This window comes from Pongo abelii, chromosome 9 (genome assembly GCF_028885655.2).
Source record: "Pongo abelii isolate AG06213 chromosome 9, NHGRI_mPonAbe1-v2.0_pri, whole genome shotgun sequence".
In the NCBI taxonomy this organism is placed as follows: domain Eukaryota; kingdom Metazoa; phylum Chordata; class Mammalia; order Primates; family Hominidae; genus Pongo; species Pongo abelii.
This window is the reverse complement of record NC_071994.2, coordinates 89,271,458-89,294,840: the sequence shown is the minus strand read 5'-3', so window position 1 is coordinate 89,294,840 and position 23,383 is coordinate 89,271,458. Positions and strand designations below refer to the sequence as shown.

At 36.9% G+C, this 23,383-nt stretch overlaps 1 protein-coding gene and 1 pseudogene across 7 annotated transcripts in view; one reads left to right on the top strand and one right to left on the bottom strand.

The window, feature by feature from the left end:
* The window catches only part of TMEM135 (transmembrane protein 135), a 354,542-nt gene that overhangs the window by 206,094 nt on the left and 125,065 nt on the right, over positions 1–23,383 (bottom strand). For 4 of the 7 annotated variants that reach the window (XM_024255711.3, XM_054524878.2, XM_002822333.5 and 1 more), the window contains one exon: positions 18,254–18,287. In XM_024255711.3, coding sequence (XP_024111479.1) covers positions 18,254–18,287 — 34 coding nt within the window. Of the gene's footprint in view, positions 1–12,705; positions 12,776–18,253; positions 18,288–23,383 lie in introns of all 7 variants that reach the window. The other 3 variants (XM_054524881.2, XM_054524880.2, XM_054524877.2) reach the window with 1 other exon arrangement.
* Positions 13,963–17,581, top strand: LOC112135529 (E3 ubiquitin-protein ligase XIAP-like; annotated as a pseudogene).

Genomic DNA, 23,383 nt, shown 5'->3' with positions numbered 1-23,383 from the left:
AACAGTTTATTAAGATAAAACTGACATATAGTAGTCCTCCTTTATCCATGGTTTTGCTTTCCATGGTTTTGGTTACCAACAATAAATTGTGGTCCAAAAATACTTAATAGAAGATTCCACAAATAAACAGCTCATAAGTTTTAAATGCTATGTCACAATGCCTACATCATCAACCTCACTTCATCTCCTCATGCTGGCAATTTAGTATCTCACAACACTACAAGAACAGGAAGGTGAGCACAGTATACCAAGGAATTTTCAGAGAGAGATACCACATTCATGTAACTTTTATTACAGTGTATTATTATAATTGTTCTATTTTATTGTAGCTATCGTTGTTAATCTCTTACTGTGCCAAATTTATAAATTAAACTTCATTAGGATATGTATATATAGGAAAAACGTCATGTATCTAGGTTTCAGCACTCCCCATGGTTTCAGGCATCTACCGGAGGTCTTGGAACCCATATTTAGTGGCAGATAAAGGGGGACAACTTTACAATAAACACCAAAAATTTAAAGAGTATATTCTGAAAAGTTTTTACATATGTACACACTCTAAAATGATCACCATGATAAAAATAATTAACATATCTATCACCTCCAAAGTTTCCTTGTGTTCCTTTGTACTCTCTCTCACCCAATCCCTTCACTCCCTACTCTCCCACCACATACCTGCTTTCTGTTACTATAGATTACATTATCCTTTTTTTCTTAGCTTCTTTCACTCATAATGATTTTGAGATTCTTCCATATTGTTCAATGTGTCAAAGCTCTTTCCGTTTTATACATGAGAAGTATACCACTGTTTGGACATAGCACAATATGCTTCTCAAATCACCTGTTAATGAATTTTTGATTACTTCTAGTTTTTGGCAAACAACCAAAGGCTCTAAGAATATTTGTATACAAGTCTTTACATAGAAATCAGAATTCATATGCCTTAGACAAACAAAAATGGAAGCACAACAAACCAAAATTTATAGGATGCAGCAAAAGTAGTTCTAAAGGGGAAATTTATAGCACTATATGCCTAGACCAAAAAAGGAGATTTCAAATAACAAATCTAATGTTACACCTTAAGGAACTAAAAAAAGACAAACTAAGCCCAAAGTACACAAATGAAGGAGATAACAAAGATCAAAGCAAAAAATAAATAAAATAGAGACTAGAAAAACACTAGAAAAAAATCAACTAAACTAAGAGTTTTTTTTTTTAATAAAATTGACAAACCCTTAGCTACTCTAAGGAGAAGAAAAATAAAATGAAAAATGAAAGAGACATTGGATTAAAGACTTAAATGTTAGACCTAAAAATAAAAACCCTAGAAGAAAACCTAGGCAATACAATTCAGGACATAGGCATGGGCAAGGACTTCATGTCTAAAACACCAAAAGCAATGGCAAAAAAAGCCAAAATTGACAAATGGGATCTAATTAAACTCAAGAGCTTCTGCACGGCAAAAGAAACTATCATCATAGTGAACAGGCAACCTACAGAATGAGAGAAAATTTTTGCAATCTACCCACCTGACAAAGGGCTAACATCCAAAATCTACAAAGAACTTAAATTTACAAGAAAAAATCAAACAACCCCATCAAAAACTGGGCAAAGGATATGAACAGACACTTCTCAAAAGAAGACATTTATGCAGCCAAAAAACACATGAAAAAATGCTCATCATCACTGGCCATCAGAGAAATGCAAATCAAAACCACAATGAGATACCATCTCACACCAGTTAGAATGGCGATCATTAAAAAGTCAGGAAACAACAGGTGCTGGAGAGGATGTGGAGAAATAGGAACACTTTTACACTGTTGGTGGGACTGTAAACTAGTTCAACCCTTGTGGAAGATAGTGTGGTGATTCCTCAAGGATCTAGAACTAGAAATACCATTTGACCCAGCAATCCCATTAATGGGTATATACCCAAAGGATTATAAATCATGCTACTGTAAAGACACATGCACACTTATGTTTATTGTGGCACTATTCACAATAGCAAAGACTTGGAACCAACCCAAATGTCCATCAATGATAGACTGGATTAAGAAAATGTGGCACATACACATCATGGAATACTATGCAGCCATGAAAAAGATGAGTTCATGTCCTTTGTAGAGACATGGATGAAGCTGGAAACCATCACTCTGAGCTAGCTATCCCAAGGACAGAAAACTAAACACCGCATGTTCTCACTCATAGGTGGGAATTGAACAATGAGAACACTTGGACACAGGGTGGAGAACATCACACACCAGGGCATGTCGTGGGGTGGGGGGAGGAGGGATGGATAGCATTAGGAGAAACACCTAATGTAAATGACGAGTTAATGGGTGCAGCACACCAACATGGCACATGTATATATGTAACAAACCTGCACATTGTGCACATGTATCCTAAAACTTAAAGTATAATAAAAAAAACTATGAACAATTATATGCCAACAAATTATATAATCTAAAAGAAATGGATAAATTATTAGACACATACAACCTACCAAGACTGAATCATGAAGAAATAAAAAATATCTAAATAGACCAATGATATAGTCTGTATATTTGTCCCCACTGAAATGTCATGTTGAATTACAATCCTCAGTGCTACAAGTGGGGCCCAGTGGGAAGTGTTTGTATCATGGGGGTGGATTCCTCACGGCTTGGTGCTGTCTTCATGATAGCAAGTTATCATGAAATCCGGTTATTTAAAAGTGTGTGGCACCCTCAATCCCTACCCTTGCTCTTGCTTTCACCATGTGACATGCTGGCTCCCACTTCACACTTTCTGCCACAATTGTAAGCTTCCTGAGGACTCCCCAAAAGCTGATGCCAGGACTATGCTTCCTGTACAGCCTGCAGAACCGTGAGCCTGCAGAACCATTAGCCAATTAAACCTCATAAATTATCCAGCCTCTGATACTGATATCTCTTTATAGCAATGCAAGAATGGCCTTATACAACCAATAATGAGTAAGCAGATAGAATAAATAACAAAAAGTTTCCCATCAAAGAAAATCCAAGGACCCAGTGAATTCTAATAAACACTTAGAGAAAAACTAATACCAATCTTTCTCAAACTCTTCCAAAAAACTGAAATAGAGGGAATACGCCCAAACTCATTTTACAAAGCCAGTATTACCCTGAAGTGCCAAACAAGGACACTTCAAGAAAAGAAAATTACAGGCCAATATCCCTGATGAACATAGATGCAAAAATCCTTAACAAACTACTAGCAAACTGAATCCAATTAATACATTAAAAGAATATTTCACTTGAAATACTGTCAGTTAGCCGGGTGCAGTGGTTCACGCTTGTAATCCCAACACTTTGAGAGGCTAAGGCGGATGGCTCACCTGAGGTCAGGAGTTCGAGACCAGCCTGGCCAACAGGGTGAAACCCCATCTCTGCTAAAAATACAAAAAGTAGTCAGGCGTGGTGGCAGGCACCTCTATTCCCAGCTACTCAGGAGGCTGAGGCAGGAGAATCACTTGAACCCAGGAGGTGGAGGTTGCAGTGAGCCGAGATCACCCCACTGCACTCCAGCCTGAGCAACAGAGAGAAACTCTGTCTCAAAAAAAAAAGAAAGAAATACTGTCAGTTGCAGCAACACAGATGGAACTGGAGATCATTATATTAAGTGAAAAAAGCCAGGCACAAAAGATAAACATCACATATTCTCACTCATATGTGAGAGCTAAAAAAGTTGATCTCATGGAGATAGACAGCAGAAAGATAAATACCAGAAGCTGCGTAGGGGAAAGGGAGATGAAGAGAGGTTGGTGAATGAGTACAAACATAAAGCGAGATACAAGAAATAAGTTCTAGTGTTCTATAGCACAGTAGGGTGAGTGACTATAGTTAACAACAGTATATTTCAAAATAGCTAAAAGAAAAGATTTAAAATGTTCCCAACACTATAGAAATCTTCTGTAAATAAAAAAGGAAAAACGTTCCCAACACAAAGAAATGATAAATGTTCAAAGTGATGGATATCCTACATTACATAGTCTATGCATGTATCAAAATATTACATATAGCATATAAATATGTACGAGTAATATATATCCATTTAAGTGTTTTTACTTGTTTTTTAAAAATCTTTCACCATGATCAAGTGGTATTTAACCCTGGGAGGCGAGGATGGTTCAACAGGAAATCAATAAATGTGATAGGCCAGCGGTCCCCAACTTTTTTGGAACTAGAAAACGGTTTCATGGAAGACAATTTTCCATGGATGCCGGGCAGGGTGGGTACATGGGAGTTGGTTTCAGGATGAAACTGTTCCACCTCAGACCATCATAAGAAGCATGCAACCTAGATCCCTCACATGTGCAGTTCGCAATTGGGTTCGGGATCCTATGAGAATCTAATGCCGCTGCTGATCTGACAAGAGGCAGAGCTCAGGCAATAATGCTCGCTCACCCACGTATCATCTCCTGCTTTGCAGGCTGATTCCTGACAGGGTTCATGGCCCAGGGGTTGGGGACCCCTGTGATATGCCACATTAGCAGGATGAAGGATAAAAACCTTATGATCATCTCAAGAGATGCAGAAAGAGTGCTGACAAAATTCAACATCCTTTCACAATAAAACTATCAACAAATTAGGTATAGAGGAATGTACCTCAACACAATAAAGGCCATATATGACAAGCCCACGGCTAACATCATACTCAACAGTGAAAAGTTGAAAGCATTGTCTCTAAGATGAGGAAAAAATCAAGGATGCCCACTCTCACCATCTCGTTTCAACATAATACTGGAAGCCCTAACCAGAGCAATTAGGCAAGAGAAACAAATAAAAGTAATCCTAGTAGGAAAGAAAGAAGTAAAACAATCTCTGTTTGCAGACTACATGATCTTATACACTAAAAACCCTAAAGATTCCACCAAAAGACTGTTGGAACTGATAAATAAATTCAGTACAGTTGCAGGACACAGTGTCAACATACAAAAATCAGTAATATTTTTATACACTAATACTCAACTATTCAAAAATAAATTAAGAAAAAAATCCCATTTACAACAGCAACAACAAAAAATAAAACCCTTAGGTATATATTTAACCAAGATGGTAAAAGATCCACATACTAAAAACAGTATAAAACACTGATAAACAAAACTGCAGAAAAACACCCATGTTCATGAATTGGAAAAATTAATATTGTTAAAATGTTCATACTGCCCAAAGCAATCTATAGATTCATTGCAATCCTTACTGAAATTCCAATGTAATTTTTCACAGAAATAGAAAAAGCAATCTTTAAGTTCAAATGGAACCACAAAAGACCCCAAACAGCCAAAGAATCCTGAGCAAAATGAACAAAGCTAGAAGCCATCACACTCCCTGATTTTAAAATATATTTTAAATCTATTTTAATCAAAACAGCATTGTACTGGCATAAAAACAGACAGACCGACCAATGGAACAGAAAAAATATCCCAGAAATAAATAAACCCACAGTTATGGTCAATTGATTTTTGACAAAGGTGCTAACAACACAAAACAGGAAAAGAACAACTCTCCTCAATAAACGGCATTAGGAAAACTGGATATCTACTTGCAAAAGAATAAAACTGGGCTCTTATCTATAAGGTATATAAAAATTAATTCAAAATGGATTAAAGACTATAAATATAAGCTCTTCCATAAAATGACTAAAAGGAAATATAGGGCAAAAGCTTCATGGCACTGGTCTAGGCAATTTTTTTTTGGATATGAACCCAAAAGCACAGGCAATAAAAGCAAACATAGACAAATGGGATTATATCAAACTAAAAAGCTTCTGTACAGCAAAGGAAACAATTAACAGGGTAAAGAGACAACCTACAGATTGGAAGCCTGGGCAACATGGTGAAACCCCATCTCTACAAAAAGTACAAAAACTAGCCGGGCACAGTGACTTGCGCCTGTAGTCCAGCTACTCAAGAAGTTATGGAAGGACTGCTTGACCCTGGGAGGCGAAGGTTGCAGTGAGCCAAGGTTGCACCACTGCACTCCAGCCTGAGTTACAGAGCAAGATCCTGTCTCAAAAAAAAAGGAGACAACCCACAGATTCCACAGATTTGGAGAAAATATTTGCAAATTATACATCTGATAAAGGGTTAATATCCAAAATATGTAACGGATTTAACACAATTACAAGGAAACAACTCAATTTAAAAAATGGGCAAAGGACCTGAACAGACATTTCTCAAAAACAAAAAAACAAAAAAACAAAAAAAAACATGGCTAACACATACATTTAAAAATGCTCAACATCACTAAAACTTAGGGAAATGCAAATTAAAACCACAATGAGATATTGCCTAACACCTGTCAGAGTGGCTACTATCAAAGTCAAAAGATAACAAAGTGTTGGCAAGTACCTGGCGGAAAAGGAATCCTTGTATACTACTGGTGAGAATATAAAATGGTACAGTCATTATGAAAAACAGTATGGAAGTTCCCCAAAAAACTAAAAATACCATATGATTTTTCTCTAACAAGTGATCCAGCAACCCCACTTCTGAGTATATATCCAAAGAAACTGAAATCGGTATGTCAAAGGGATGTCTTCACTCCCACTTTCACTCCAGCACTATTCACAATAACCAAGACATGCAATCAACCTAATGAACCTGGAGGACATTATGCTAAGTTAAAATAAGCCAGGCACAGAAAAAAATACCACATGATCTCACTTATATGTGGAATCTTACGAAAGTCAAACTCATAGAAGTACAGAGTAGAATGGCAGTTAACAGAGTCCAAGGGAAGAGGGGGTTGTGATGATAAAGTTTCAGTGAGACAAGAGAAATAAATTTTTGAGATATATTGCACAGCAGGGTGACCATAGTTAATAAGGACATATTGTACATTTCAAAATATATTATAGCTAAGAGTAAATTTCAAATGTCTCTGACAACTGAGGTGATGTTAATTTGATTTAATCATTTCATGCTGTATATATATATATACATATATACACACATATATATATCAAAACATCACATTGCACCCCATAGATATATACAATTATGATTTATCAATTAAAAATAACTTAAAAAGAAATAAAAATGTATTTCTCTAAAGTAAATATCAATGAATAGATTGGTTGGCTCATACAGAAAAACATATGTTTATCCTTTTAATAAACTGTCAAATTGGCTTCCAAAGTGGTTAAACAATTTTACATTCCCACATGCAGGAATATGATAGTTCCAGTTCCTATACATTCATACCAACATTTGCTCTTGTCAGACTTTTCCCATATCTTGCCATATGCATCTCATCCATCTGGCTGTTCATCCATAACCTTTCTAATATCCTCTATAATAAACCAGTAAATGTAAGCAAAGTGTTTCCCTGAGTTCTGAGCTGCTCTGGTAAATTAGCTGAACTTGAAGAGGGGGTAGTGGGAAATCCAATTTATAGCTGATCAGTCAGAAGTACAGATAACAACTATTACTTTCTGTTGGCATCTGAGGTGGAGGCAGTCTTATGAAACTGAGCTCTCAACCAGTGGAATCTGATGCTACCTCCAGGTAGACAGTATTAGAATTAAATTGAATTAGAGGACACTAAGCTGGTGTCTGCTAGAGAATGTGCTTCCAGAGAACTACTTGGTCTGTGGGGATCATTCTCTGTTGAGTGAAAGAACAAGAGAAAGCACTTTTTTCTTCTTTTTTTTTTTTTTTTTTTTTCTGAGACGGAGTTTTGCTCTTGTTGCCCAGGCTGGAGTGCAATGGCATGATCTCAACTTAATGCAAACTCCGCCTCCCAGGTTCAAGCTATTCTCCTGCCTCAGCCTCCCGAGTAGCTGGGATTACAGGCATGCGCCACCACACCCGGTTAATTTTGTATTTTTAGTAGAGACAGGTTTATCCATGTTGGTCAGGCTGGTCTCGAACTCCCAACCTCAGGTGATCTGCCCACCTCGGCCTCCCAAAGTGCTGGGATTACAGGCGTGAGCCACTGTGCCCAGCCTGAATCACCATTTTCAAACCTATGTTTGAAAAATCAAATACAGATGTTTTAATAAAAGACACTGCATGTTTAACATTAAAAACCAAATGCTAAAGACAAATTGCTAACATACATTAGATGTATGTTTACAATTTTAAAACGTATATACTGTTAAGATGTTTGGTGGCATAAATAAAATTACAGAGAAGTTTTCAAAAGGACTCACACAGAAGGATTTTTAAATGTCTTAAATTTTTTTCTTATAATAAAATGTAAGTGAACTAACTACATTTGACATCACATTTTAAACAAATGTTAGTAGCATATAATAAATTTTGAAAGACTGGAAAACTTAGTTATTGTCACAACTGATATAATAAAGGAAAATCATGCAAATGTAAATTTTGCTTATGTGTTCTCTTTTAAATCATACTGTGGCAAAGTTAAATTCTAACAGCAAGTGTTCTCTTATGGGTAACTGGTGCTGGCACATTAGCCCCAGCAAAATTTTTCCATAATTTTATAGACATATCTTGGCCAGAGAAAATATTTAACTCTTTATACTTCTTTCTATATACATTTCATTCATTCTGACCTTTAATAACTAATTCACTATCAACATTTAAAATCTAGAAAACTACTGTTTTTTAAATTGGGTACTTTTCACTCTAATACACGCTAACTAACATATAACAAGAAAGCAACATTTTCAGATGGGTATTAATACAATTGCCTTCAATTTTTATGTTTTTTAAGTGCTAGTTAGTCATTAAGGCTATAAACTAATGGTCTAATAATTGCAACTTATCAAAACTTACTTGTATCTGATGGCTCTTTTTCTTAAAGTTCTTTTTTTTTTTTTTTTTTTGAGACAGAGTATTGCTCTGTTGCAAAGGCTGGAGTGCAGTGGCGCTATCTTGGCTTACTGCAACCTCCACCTCCTGGGTTCAAGCGATTCTCCTGCCTCAGCCTCCCTAGTAGCTAGGATTACAGGCACATGCCACCACGCCTGGCTAATTTTTGTATTTTTAGTAGAGACAGGGTTTCACCATGTTGGCCAGGCTGGTCTCGAACTCCTGACCTTAGGTGATCCACTTGCCTTGGCCTCCAAAATATAGATGACTTTTACTTTCCTCTTTATTTTCCAAATCAGAAACACATACCAAAAAACAGTAAATATTTTGTTTAAATAAAACCCCACACCATTTAGAAATTTTATTGTTGGATGTTATAAGCCAACAATTTCAACTTAGTCTCGTAAGCAATATAATCAAGTCACAAGAAAAAGTTATTTCTTTAGATTCAATTCAGTTCTCCCTGAATCTTTAAATCCCTACCTGTTCTGAAACAAGCACCCTCTTCATGTAGTAAAAGTTATACAGTAATAAATAAATGGCTCTGTTTAGATAAAAAGGAAGATGAAGTGTATCAGGTAATTATTAGTATCCAGAAAATATTATGATCATGTTCAAATTCACTTTCCCTTAGACACAGTCAAAATCTATGTGTCAAGCCTTTGATCTCATTAAAGTTTTGAATTACTGAGCATTTATAAATGGCTAAAAACACCAATTCACATTTTGTATTTTCCCAGAAATTTTTCTAATACTAAAATTTACAGACAAACGTACCCCCTCAAAAAAGTTTTCCATTTTAAAGAACTAGAGATTCAAAGGTTTCTTCTAGGTTGGGAACCCTAACAAAATGGTACAGCCACCACTTAGGAACACATTTGACAGTTTCTTTAAAAACTAAACCTGGTGGCTCACGCCTGTAATCCCAGCACTTTGGGAGGCCGAGGAGGGCAGATAACAAGGTCAGGAGTTCGAGATCAGCTTGCTGACATGGCGAAACCCCATCTCTACTAAAAATACAAAAATTAGCCAGGCGTGGTGGCGCACACCTGTAATCCCAGCTACTCAGGAGGCTGAGGCAGGAGAATCGCTTGAACCTGGGAGGCAGAGGTTGCAGTGAGCCGAGATCACGCCACTGCACTCCAGCCTGGGTGACAGAGTAAAACTCCGTCCCAAAAAAAAAAAAAAAAAAAAAACACCACAAAACATGTAACCACAATATAAACCCAGCAACTGCACTAATGGGCATTTATCCCAGACCAATGAAAACATGAAAATCTGTACATGAATATTTATAGCAGCTTTGTTCATAATAGCTAAAAACCATGAACAGGGGCTAAGGAGGGGTGACAACAGGAGAGAAGTGGGTGTTGCTATGATGGAAATATTCTGTATCTTGACTGTATCAATTAAATATTCTGGTTTTGATATTATATTATAGTTTTGAGATATGTTACCATTGGGGGAAAATGGGTAAAGAGAACATGGGATCCCTATATTATTTTTTATAATTGCATATGAATCTACAATTATTTCAAAATAAAAGTTTTAATTTTGTTTAAATACAGTATTTTAAGTGTGCTCTCCAACATCAATAATATCAAAGTCAAAGATCTCTTTCCCAGGAATGTACAATCTAAAGCAGGCAACACACAAAAGTTTTAGAAAGTTTACTTATAATTTTAAAATAAGTATATGAATACGCACAGTATTTGGGTATTGAAGTATGTACCATGTGCTACTATAGAAAAGCATGAGTGTCTAAAAAAATACACTAAAACTCAAATCTATTCTAGCATGCAGGCATAATATTTTAAAGTTTTCTTGAAAACATAAGAAAAGCAGCACAATAACAAAGCCATTAAGAAAATTTAAGATATTTGGCTGGGCGCGGTGGCTCACACCCATAATCCCAGCACTTTGGGAGGCCAAGGCAGGCAGATCACGAGGTCAGGAGATCGAGACCATCCTGGCTAACACGGTGAAACCCCGTCTCTACTTAAAATACAAAACATTAGCCAGGCATGGTGGCGGGCACCTGTAGTCCCAGCTACTCGGGAGGCTGAGGCAGGAGAATGGCGTGAACCCAGGAGGCGGAGCTTGCAGTGAGCCGAGATTGCACCACTGCACTGCAGCCTGGGCGACAGAGCAAGACTCCATCTCAAAAAAAAAAAAAATTTAAGATACTTTGTTATACAATATAAATAATCTATAACCAAGATTAATCAATTGTTTCAAATTCTTTTCTGGTTGTAGTATTTATTATCACTTAATAATTTAAGTTTATCGTTTCAAAGTAGATGATTTCCTCAAGTTATTTATTTTTCTGGATTCTGATTACAACACCATGAGCTGGCAAAACAGGAGTGTTCACACGCAGTTCAAAATAAGTCACATACTTCATCTATGTACCACAACCACCAACTTTTAATCTTTATATCTTTTAATCTAAAACACATTAATGCAGTCAAATAAAGCAAGGTTTTACTTATAAAGTAAATAATATTACAGCAAAACCACCATTACTTTTGAACCAACCTAAAATATTTAAAACAAGCTTTAAAATAAACATCTAGGTATAATTTGGTATGTCTCCTATAAATCCTTCTCTTTAACCTATTTATGCCTAGTGTTCCATTATTGGAACGCTAAGCTTACGGGAGTTATTTTTTTCCTACTGCTCAAGGTCATCACCAAGGTCTGATTTTTCACCAAAAAAAAAAAAAAAAAAAAAAAAATTGCAACCTCCAGCATATGAATCATCTATGATTCATTTAACAAATTATGGCACAAAGTACATTTTAGGTACTGTTCTAGGCATGATACAGCAATATATAAAACACACAAAAACTCTACATTCATGAAGCTTAAATTCCAAGGTGGGAAGACAGACAATAAAATAATAAGCAAAAAAGATACATGTTAGATGTTGATCAATTCCATGAAAAAAAAAGATACAGAGGTTTGGGACTGCAGGGGTATAAGTGACATGAAGAGTGACTGTTACTATGTGAGATAGATGTGGAAGGCCTCACAACAGTGACATTTCAGCAGTCTCAGGGAAATGAAACAGCAAGCCATGCAGATATTGGTGATAAGAGCTCAAAACACAGCGAAAAGCAAGTATCAAAGAGAAAGCATGCTTGTCGTGCTCACTCAACACCAGAGAGGGCAGTGTGGCTGAAGTGGAGAATGAGGAAGGAGACAGTGGTGGTAAGAGGAAGCCAGAAAAACATAAAGACCCCTCATAACCACAGGCTTCTTGCAAGCCTCGTAAAGAGCCCTACAAAATCTGTTCACATAGTCACATTTTGGTAACGTTTGCAAAAGCAAGGTATTTTAACCATAGATAGTTAAGATTACTATCATTTTACATTCTGATTTCTCTGTCACACTTCACCTTGTGATGAATAGCATTAGGTTTTGGGATCCAGCTTACTAGTGGAGTTGAGTTTAGCAAGATATATTGAGTTTGGGTTTAGCATGATATATTCATTAATTTACTTTCCAGTTGCTTTTAGGTATAAAACATTGATTCCTAGTGGCTCATTAAAAGAGTGGCAACCAGGCATGGTGGCTCACGGCTGTAATCCCAGCACTTTGGGAGGCCGAGGCAGGCAGATCACTTGAGGTCAGGAGTTCGAGACCAGCCTGGCCAACATGGTGAAACCTCACCTGCACTGGAAATACAAAAATTAGCCAGGCATGGCAGTGTGCGCCTCTAATCCCAGCTACTCTGGGGGCTGAGGCAGGAGAATCACTTGAACCCAGGAGGCAGAGGTTGCAGTGAGCCAAGATCATGCCACCGCACTCCAGCCTGGGTGACAGAGCCAGACCCTGTCTTGAAAAAAAAAAAAAGAGTGGCTTCCAGGAATACTCTATTGTCTACTGTACCAACTTACCCCGTCATGACACAAAGGTGAAGAACCAGAGGCCATAATGATATATAGATACATCCTAGGGTGCCAAGCCCTGAAAATATGTGGGTAATGAAAAAGAAATAAATTTAAAATGCACATGGCTAAAAGACAGATGGTTAAAACTTCTACCAATCATCAGACATGCAAAGTAGTAAGCAGAAGATCTGACTCTTATCAAAGCCTAGCCAAAATCTAAGTTCTCTCCTGTCAAGGAAATGAAGTGAATACAATTATAATTATTGTAAATGCAACATAACTTTGTAGGGTTTTTTCCCAATGGAAACTGTACTACAGAAAATTTTTTAGAATGCCTATGTTTGAGAATCACTACCTGTATCAGTATTCAAAAAAGATGACTGTGTATTCAGTAACATGGTTTTAACTATTCCAAATATGAATAATTATTAAAGCATATGTGATCAATAATGCAAGAACAAAGATTGAAATATTTTTTTATTTTCTCTGTATAAAATGATACTATAGGCTGCTGGGGAGGGCAGGAAAGCTGCACCCACCCAGCAAGGGCTCCGTGACTGGGTTCCCAAGACTGTCGAAGGAAGGTATAGGTGGGTGGGAGGGTGGGTAGCGTACGCCCTCCAAGACTGCCTTTCCAAACTCTTTGACACCTAAGAAAAGGTGAACAAGTCCTATTTTCAAGAGAAGATGGCTTTTAACAGTTTTGAAGGATCTAAAACTGTGTACCTGCAGACATCAATAAGGATGAAGAATTTGTAGAAGAGTTTAACGGATTAAAAACTTTTGCTAGTTTTCCAAGTACTAGTCCTGTTTCAGCATCAACACTGGCACAAGTAGGTTTTCTTTATATTGGTGAAGGAGATAGCATGTGGTGCTTTAGTGGTCATACAGGAGTAGATAGAAGGCAATATGGAGACTCAGCAGTTGGCAGACACAAGAAAGTATCCCAAATTGCAGATTACCAATGGCTTTTTTTTTTTTTTTTGAGATGGAGTCTCACTCTGTTGCCCAGGCTGGAGTGCAGTGGTGTGATCTCGGCTCACTGCCAGCTCCACCTCCCGGGTTCACGCCATTCTCCTGCCTCAGCCTCCCGAGTAGCTGGGACTACAGGCGCCAGCCACCACGCCCCGCTAACTTTTTGTATTTTTAGTAGAGACGGAGTTTTACTGTGTTAGCCAGGATGGTCTCGATCTCCCGACCTCGTGATCTGCCCGCCTCAGCCTTCCAAAGTGCTGGGATTACAGGTGTGAGCCACCGCACCCGGCCGGCATTTACTTTTAAAATAGTGCCACACAACCTGCAAATCCTAGTATCCAAAATGGTCAGTACAAAGTTGAAAACTGGGAAACAGTAATCAATTTGCCTTAGGCAGGCCATCTGAGATTCATGCAGATTATCTTTTGATAACTGGACAGGCTTTAGATGTATCAGATACCATACACCCAAGAAACCCACCATGTATAGTGAGGAAGCTCAATTATAGTCATTCCAGAACTGGCCAAACTATGCCCACTTAACCCCAAGAGAATTAGTTAGTGATGAACTCTACTACACAAGTATTGATGACCAAGTGCAGTGCTTTTATTGCGGTAGAAAACTGAAAAATTGGGAACCTTATGGTGCTGGCTGGTGGCAGAAGAACATAGGCAACACTTTCTTAATTGCTTCTTTGTTTTGGGCCAGCATGTTAATATTTGAAGTGAATGTGACATTGTGAGTTCTGACAGGAATTTCCCCAATTCAACAAATCCTCTGAAGAAATCCATCCATGGAGGATTATGAAGCACAGATCATTACTTTGGGGATGTGGATGTACTCAGTTAACAAGCAGCAGCGTGCAGGAGCTGAATTTTATGCTTTAGGTAAAGGCGATAAAGTAAAATGCTTTTGCTGTGGAAGAAGGCTAACTGATGGAAACCCATTGAACACCCCTGGGAACAACGTGCTAAGTGGTATCCAAGGTGTAAATATCTATTACAGCAGAAGGAACAAGAATATATAAGTAATATCCATTTAACCCATTCACTTGAGGAGTCACTGGTGAGAAGTGCTGAAAAAAATGTCATCACTAACTATAAGAACGGATTATACCATCTTTCAAAATCCTATGGTACAAGAAGCTATACAAATGGGATTCAGTTTAAAGGATATTAAGAAAATAATGGAAGAAACAATTCAAACATCTGGGAGCAACTATAAGTCACCTGAGGTTCTGGTTGCAGATTCATTGAGTGCTCACAAAGACACAAGATGAATCAAGTCAGACTTCACTGCAAAAAGATACAGGATCTCATTATGTTACCCAGGTTGGTCTTGGGCTACTGCCCTCAAGCAATCCTCCCACCTCAGCCTCTCAAGTAGCTGGGACTACAGGCCCATACCACCACACCCAGCCTATACTGTAATTTCTAATGAGCCAGAGGAAAGACTAGGTGGAGGGAATTGAAGGAAGTATTATTGAAAAAAGGGGAGAAGAAGTAATGAGGAGCTCCAGATCCAGAGTCTGCCAGTAATAGCACAGAACTCATTCCAAGACCTCTAAATTACTGAAAAATTATAACAAAATGAGAAATACATCAAACACAGAATTGGTCCTAGGCTGTAAGAAGAAAATGAGAGACAAATAATAAGAACCTGTAGCATGACGGCTTCAGAAAAGTATTATATAGGAACTGAAAAGGAAGTCTAGCCATATGTAATTTGGTTTTTGGGGAATAAAGTTTACATTGACATTCAAATATTCCAAGTAGTCTCCAACCAAAGCTGGTAACACCAAAGCAATCAAAGTTTCATGACCAATTAAAAACCCAGAGTCTATTATTTTAGAAATAAATGAAAGATCACGATGCAAATTCCTTGTATAAAATCAGTATTGTCTTAGTAATTTTTTCAAAAGAAAATTATAATATAAAATCATTGAAGAAATGAATGGAGTTTATAACCAATATATGATGGAAAAAAGTACTGTGGAGGTATGTTAGACGATTATTTACTTAACATTTAATTAACATAAAATCTGGATTTTATGTTGTCTGGTGTTTATCATCTTTTTAAAATTAAAATAACATCATTCAAACTGAATTTTTACTGGACAGGTTCAGCATTAAAAACAAGTAAATTGGCCAGGTGTGGTGGCTCATGCCCATAATAACAGCACTTTGGGAGGCTGAGGCAGGCAGATCACAAGGTCAGGAGTTCAAGACCAGCCTGACCAACATGGTGAAACCCCGTCTCTACTAAAAATACAAAAAAAATTAGCCAGGCGTGATGATGCACACCTGTAATCCCAGCTACTCAGGAGGCTAAGGCAGGAGAATCACTTGAACCCGGGAGGCAGTGGTTGCAGTTAGCCGATATCACACCACTGCATTCCAGCCCAGGTGACAGAGCGAGACTCCATCTCAAAAAATAATAATAATAAATAAAAACAACAAGTAAATTGGCTGGGCACAGTGGCTCTTGCCTATAATCACAGCACTTTGGGAGGCCAAGGCAAAAGGATCACTTGAGCCCAAGAGTCTGAGACCAGCGTAGGCAACATCCCATCTCTACAAAAATAAAAGTAAAAAAAAATTAGCCAGACACTGTGGTACATGCCTGTGGTCCCAGCTACTTGGGAGGCTGAGGTAGGAGGACTGCTTGCACCCAGGAGTTCAAGCTGTAGTGAACCATAATCACACCACTGTACTCCAGCCTGGGCAATACAATGAGACCAAAAAAATAAAATAAATAAAATAAATGGAAACAGGTAAATAGATGAGTTAACTTGAAGACAAATCTGAAAAGATAACCAGAATTCAGCACAAAGAGATGAAAAAGTAGGAAAATGTTAAAAAGCAATTAAGAAAATATGAAGAGGGACATAAGAATGTTTAACATGCATCTCAAAGGAGTTCCAAAACAATAGAATATAGAGAATGGGGAGAAACAAGATTCAAAGAGGGGATGGATAAGAATTTAATTCCAGAACTAACCATGAATTCTCGGACTACAAAAGCTGAGTTCTGATCAAACTAAATCAAAATAAATCTATATCCTAGTAAACCCAATATGCCAAAAATAAATTCTTCGAAAGTAAATCTTAAAAAAAAATTGAGAAAAAAAGAGAGATTACCTAAAAAGTAAAACCAACAGACTACAAAAAGTAACTACAGAGAACAAAGATAAAGGATTATCTTTAAATCATTGTCAATCTAGAATTCTATACCCAGCAAGATTGTCATTAATTCAACAAATATTTATCAAATCTCTACTACATGACAGACTCTATTTAGAAGCTCAAAAGCTTACATTCTAGTAAGAATTCTTTCAAGGAGAATAATGCCAAAAAGAAATCCTGCTTTCCTGTTCTCATGCTGTCCTGAAATTTCCATTTCATTACAATTAAAAGTCCTTAGAACTCCTAATTTTCTGGAGTATTTTAAAATAAATTTACTTGATGGCATACCCTAGGCTTTCTTAATTGGTGGTCCATGAACACTCTGAAATGAAATTTAGGTATCATTCCTTACATGAGTAGTTTTCTATACAGAATGTCCATATATGTCATCAGATTCTCAAAGAGGTCTATGACTCAAAAGGAGTTACACCCACTTTTCTCTGACCCAACCCCACACACCCAGAATAGTTTGGTGCTATATAATTTCCACAGGACCCTATAAATCATCTTTCAGTCCTTTTCATACATTATTATTTCTGCCGTGACTTCTCCCACTGGAGAGTAAAACTCCATGAATGCAAAAGCTATCTCTTGTTTACCAGCATCTAGCACAGAAACACAAAAGTACAGAGGAAAAAGTAAATATTTTATAACTAAAATGAATTGCTAAATGTAACTCTGAAATATACTCCCTTGTTACAGAATTCAAGAACTAAACCTTAGGTAAATAAATAATTATTAATCTTTCCTAGTTACATTTTTTAATGTTGCCTATCAAGTCTATAAACCACCCGAAAAGATTTTAATGTAAATGTTTTTAAAATATTAACTTGGCAATAAAATTTACATAAACTTGATTATATATTTACTTTAAAGAATATCAAACAACATAACATTAACTTCATTTCTGTAAACTTAAAAATTTGGAAGCCTAGCTAATTATATTATTAAATGCACTGAGTGTTTGGAGATAGTACCAATGTTGTTTTAATATTCAAGAAGAACATACATCATAAAAACCCATCCTTATATCATTCTTCCCATAAGAAATCACAACAGAGGCAGAATATGAAATTATATATATAAAGAGATATAAAGAGACAGATATATAAACATACAAGTATAGCCTATCAAAGATGAAGATGTAAACTTAAAAAAGGCAATGAAGAGCACAAGACAGTGATTTCCTTCTAAAATAAGTGAAATTCAATCCTATATGATAGGAACAAACCAGATGGTATCAAGGCTTTTTTGAACGTTTAAGTCTATCCATTAACACAGAGAAGATTACCCTCAAATACAAGTGGCTTCCCTCTTTTACTTTTTTTAAGAAAACATGATTTTAAAAAGATACAGCTCATGGGAAGACATCAAAGGTTAAAACAAAATACTTACCAAGTTGGCCATATAAATTGTGAGCAGCCCTCTCCTGCAAATAATTTTAAAAGGAAGATATTAAACTTCAATTTGACTTAGTATTAGTATCACTTTATCATTTATTAGAAGTCTATACAAAGAATAATATTCTCAGAAATTGAGAAACGTACTGGTATCTTAGAAAAATGGGTAAATTATGCTGAACTAATTTCTCTGTGACCTAAATTTAGCTGCATCTAAATAAATTCCATAAAATCACTTGTTTTGTGGTCATTAAATATTCTTAGAGGTCATTAAGTAAATATTTAAAATTACTATTTCCCCATTGTTATTTGTTATTGGCAAGAGTGGTATAATTTCTTACTAGTCTATTTTTATGGTAGAGAAATCTAAATTTTGTAATAAAGAATTCTAATTCATCTTGCCAAAATGTAAAGAACAATTCTGACCAAATAAAAATTCATCATAAAATAAATAAAACAAGCCTTCTGTTTCACACACAATACAATTGTCTGTTTCATTAAATAATATTACAAATCATACTAAATCACATTGGTTTTAATTTCATTTTAAATGAAAAGTCAGGCACTAAGGGAACTTTCTAATGCCAAAGGACAAACAAAAGTTCTATAAACACTTTACAGAAAAACTGCATATTTACCAAACTTATTTAATAAAAATTCAGGTAGAAAGTCAAACACAACAACTTTTTTCTGCCCTTAATCAGTCTACTTAGCTTATACTGCATATGAGAAATGAATGAAGCACATTCTATTCTCTAGGAAATGTCTTCAATAGGTTTTAAGAATTCAAGGGCAGAGTTCGACCTCTGAAAATTACAAAAACATATTTTAGTTTCCTTTATGAACATTTTCAGTACTCAAAGAAAATAAAATATATATAAAAAGTACCAATGTCAAATCACTTTCATTTAAATATGCTGAATCTTCATATTGACATTGTCAATGAAATCTTCTTGATGCCCGATTCATACACAGTCCTGAATGTTCGTTATTGTAAATGGTTTAGTAAGATTTTTAATATTCCTAAAGCCCCATGCAGGCAGTATGATTTAACTGAACAGTACTAAAGTAAAGTTAGGTACTCTGGGACTCTGTAATTTTGTCATTAAAATTAGGGAACATTTGACAGACTAGTTATCTACATATTAAATCTACTTTTTTTAACATAAAAATTATTAAAGAAAAAATTTACATTATCACCAATATATAAAATATAACATTGGACTCACTCTGGTTGAAAGGGGAAGGGGATATAGGACCCACAGTGCCATACACCCAGTGTCATACACTCCTAGCAATCTCTCCTCAGCAGATCCTAATGCATTTCAGCAGAACAAGAGAACCCAATTGCCCTTACAAAAAGAATTTTTAAAAATCACTGGTAAAGGTGATAGGATGATCTATGCAGCAAACCAACATGGCAGAAACCTGCACATTCTACACACGTACTCCTGAACTGAAAAGTTAGGAAAAGAAAATAATAATAAAATCACTTGTAAGATTATCTATAAGGTTTTTTAATGTCCTTTTTTCTATGATTTTTACATATGGATTGAAAGTGTTCTTACTAGTTCTCACCATTAGTTCCTACCAAATTCTAAATTAAAAATACTCTAATATTGCTTATTTTAAATAAGTTATACTGAGAAAAATTAGGGTAACATTAACATCCAAGAGTCCCACATACACTGAAGAAAGAAAAGTTAAGTGCTTCTCAAGGGATACCCATTTTTACCAAAAGCTGGTTACATATGAAGAAAAAAATATATATTACAAATTCCAAAATAAAAATATATTTCGTTACTTTCTATGAGACAGCCTGACAATTTCTTTTTCTTTTTATTTTTTTTTTTTATTTTTTATTTTTTTTTGAGACAGGATCTCATTCTGTCACCCAGGCTGGAGTGCAGCAGTGGTACAGTCATAGCTCACTGCAGTCTCAAACTCCTGGGCTCAAGTGCTCTTACTGCCTCAGTTTCCCAAATAGCTGAAACTACAGGCGCACACCACCATGCCTACTAATTTTTTAATTTTCTGTAGAGACACAGTCTCGCTATGCTGTCCAAGCTGGTTCAAGTTTCTGGATTTAGGCAGTCCTCCTGCCCTGGCACCCCGAAGTTCTGGGATTACTGGAATGTGCTACTGTACCCCGCTGACAAATGCATTTCAAGGTGAAATGAGCTAAAGCTGAGTATCCCTTATCCAAAATGCCTGAGACTAGAAGTGTTTCCAATTTTTGATTTTTTTTGTATTTTGTATTATTTGCATATACATAATGAAATAACTTGGGGATGAGACCCAAATCTAAACATAAAATTCATTTATGTTTCATATACACCTTATACTTGGCAAAAACTGCAATTACTTTTGCACCAGCCTAAATACATACAACTTAATGCAATTTTATATAACATTTTTAGTAATTTTGTGCATGAAACAAAGTTTGTGTTCAGTACTTAAATGTGAAATTTTCCACTTATGGCATCATGCTGGTGCTCAATCATAATTAAGATTATTATGTTGATATTGTAAACCACAGAAATAAACAAATCTCTTTGACAATTGTGTTTTTGACTGGAGCTACCCTGGACATTTTGTCATTCACAGACAGTGGTCTTGATCCTCTTCCAAAAATGGTTTATAATCAGCTACAGGACTTTGACAGGTGCTCTTAAATGCAGGTTTCTAATATCTTTGGAGATTGTGACATTGGAATAAAGGAAAATCATTCAGGACTCATGAAGAACTGAAATGTTCATGAATATCAAGCAGAACAAGAGTTAACTGACTGGACTGAACTAATAGAAAACTTAAGTAATCTTTTTTAACTTTTGCTTAAAACATTGCTGATCCTTGTTTTATTTTTCAGAGTCATGGAAGTTTTTCTCTTGAGCTATCTACAGTTTTCAACAATTGAGTAAGGTATACTCCTATGAACAAAGTTTGGAGAATATTTGTTTCTTTCTGCTTGGTTTCTTCAGAATTTGGAAACTTTGTGAGTATTCTTAACATAGGGTAATATAGTTATTTGTACCACTGCAATAAGAATCCATTTTCTTTTGCAACAAGACACAACTGGAGAGACTGGTTGTTTTACCAAGGCTTTGACTGGAAGGGTGTGCTTCCCTTTAAGGAATTAAGCTTGACTTGCAGAGCCAATAAAAGCCCCTTGGGGAAACTGGCCTCACACCCTGTCTACACAATTCCTGTACAGGGTTCCTAACGTGGTGAGTAAAGAATGTCACTTTCTATCAGGTCCAGGAGCCCCAAGTTATCTTGACACCTCAAGAAGAGAGGAATTTACCCAGTTCACAGGTATTTGAGGGTACAAACCCATGGCTGGGCTCAGCTTTAAAAAGTCTTATCTGAACCAGGTGTGGTGGCTCACACCTGTAATCCCAACACTTCAGGAGGCCAAGGAGGGCAGAACACCTGGGATCGGGAGTTCGAGACCAGCCTGACCAACAGGAAGAAACCCCATCTCTACTAAAAACACAAAAACTTAGCCGGGCGTGGTGGTGCATGCCTGTAATCCCAGCTACTCGGGAGGCTGAGGCAGGAGAATCACTTGAACCCAGAAGGCAGAGGTTGCAGTGAGCCAAGATCGTGCCATTGCACTCAAGCCTGGGCAACAAGAGCAAAACTCCATCTCAAAAAAAAAAACAAAAAACAAAAAAGCAGTCTTATCTGAGATTCCATATGGAATAGAGTTCCATCAGAGCCAATTTTAAAAGCCTATGTGAAAATAATTATTCTTGGTGCACTTGATGCAAATGATTAAGCCGAGTATAACACTAAAGCTTATTCTGCAAACAACTCGGTCCTATCATGATTTGTTTGTAACAAAATGAGGACTAGAGAGAAAGAAGTAAGTTTCAAAACTTATCATACACTTGTCATTAAATTCTCACCTCATTAGTTGTTTTTAAGTTTTGTCTGCATTTTAGACTAACCCTGCTTATTCCTGTGAACCAATCAGTGATCTCTGGCTGCAGCTAAGAAGAAAGAAAATGGATGGGTAATGTAAAAATCTGGATCAACATTCTAATTCTGGGCAATTATCCTGCAAATCCTGCCAGGTGGTGAGAATAAATGGGGCGCCCATAACCTGAAGGTTTTTTTTTTTTTTTTTTTGAAAATAAGACCGAAGGAGCTAACCAAACCAAGCCCCATACACCCAAGTCTTAGCAGGCATAACTATAGCCACCAGTTATCTGGGCATGTCAGCAGCCTCAGAGTTTTTGAGCTGTTCTTACCCCCATGTTTTGTTTTGATACATGTCTTCTAATATCCTGGTTTGTCTCTTCTCACCTTCAGGCCATCAAACTCCAAACAGTCATGCAACCGGAGCCTCAAATGATGGCTCCCTTTTACTGGGGACCCTTAGATAGGCCTCTAAGAGAGATATGACTGCCATTTTCCCAAAACAGCACCCCCTGTCAGCAAAAAGCAGTTAAGAGTGGTCATCATACTTAACCTAATGGCAATTAGATGTACCTCTTCAGAAGGGGAAACTGATAGCAGCAGGAGGTAGTCAAATGCCTAGGCAGATAGGGGTGGGTCCCTGGTGAAATCCTACCTCCAAGCCAAAGACAGTTTAAAGCCTGAAAGCCAAGCTACAAGTCAAATCCACAGACCAGATTAAGAACTCGCCTTCCTGTTTGGCATACTTTCCTCCAATTAATCCCCACCCTCCACCTATTTTACATATACCTACCCTTTCCTAATTGGTTCTCTATGCTGTCATGCCCACCTTTGAGTAGTCTTTGTTTTAAACTTTTTTGCATACTCACAAACCAATCAGCAAGCACTTCCCTATTCTGAGGCCATAAAAGCTCCAGACACAGGCACACTGAGAGGAAAAAAAACACTAAACTGTGGGGGTGGGGGACCACCCCCACGTCTCCTCTCCACTGAGCTGTTCCACCGCTCAATAAAATTCTTCTCTGCCCTCTTCACCCTTCAAATTATCAGCGTATCCTAATTCCTCTTGGACATGGAACAAGAGCCTGGAAACTGCCAAACGTGGGTACAAGCCATAACACAGGCGGGCCACATAGAGGTGCTGCCTCCAGTGGAAGGCCTGGGGCTAAGCAAGGCCTGGGTGCAGGGCAGGGGGGCATCA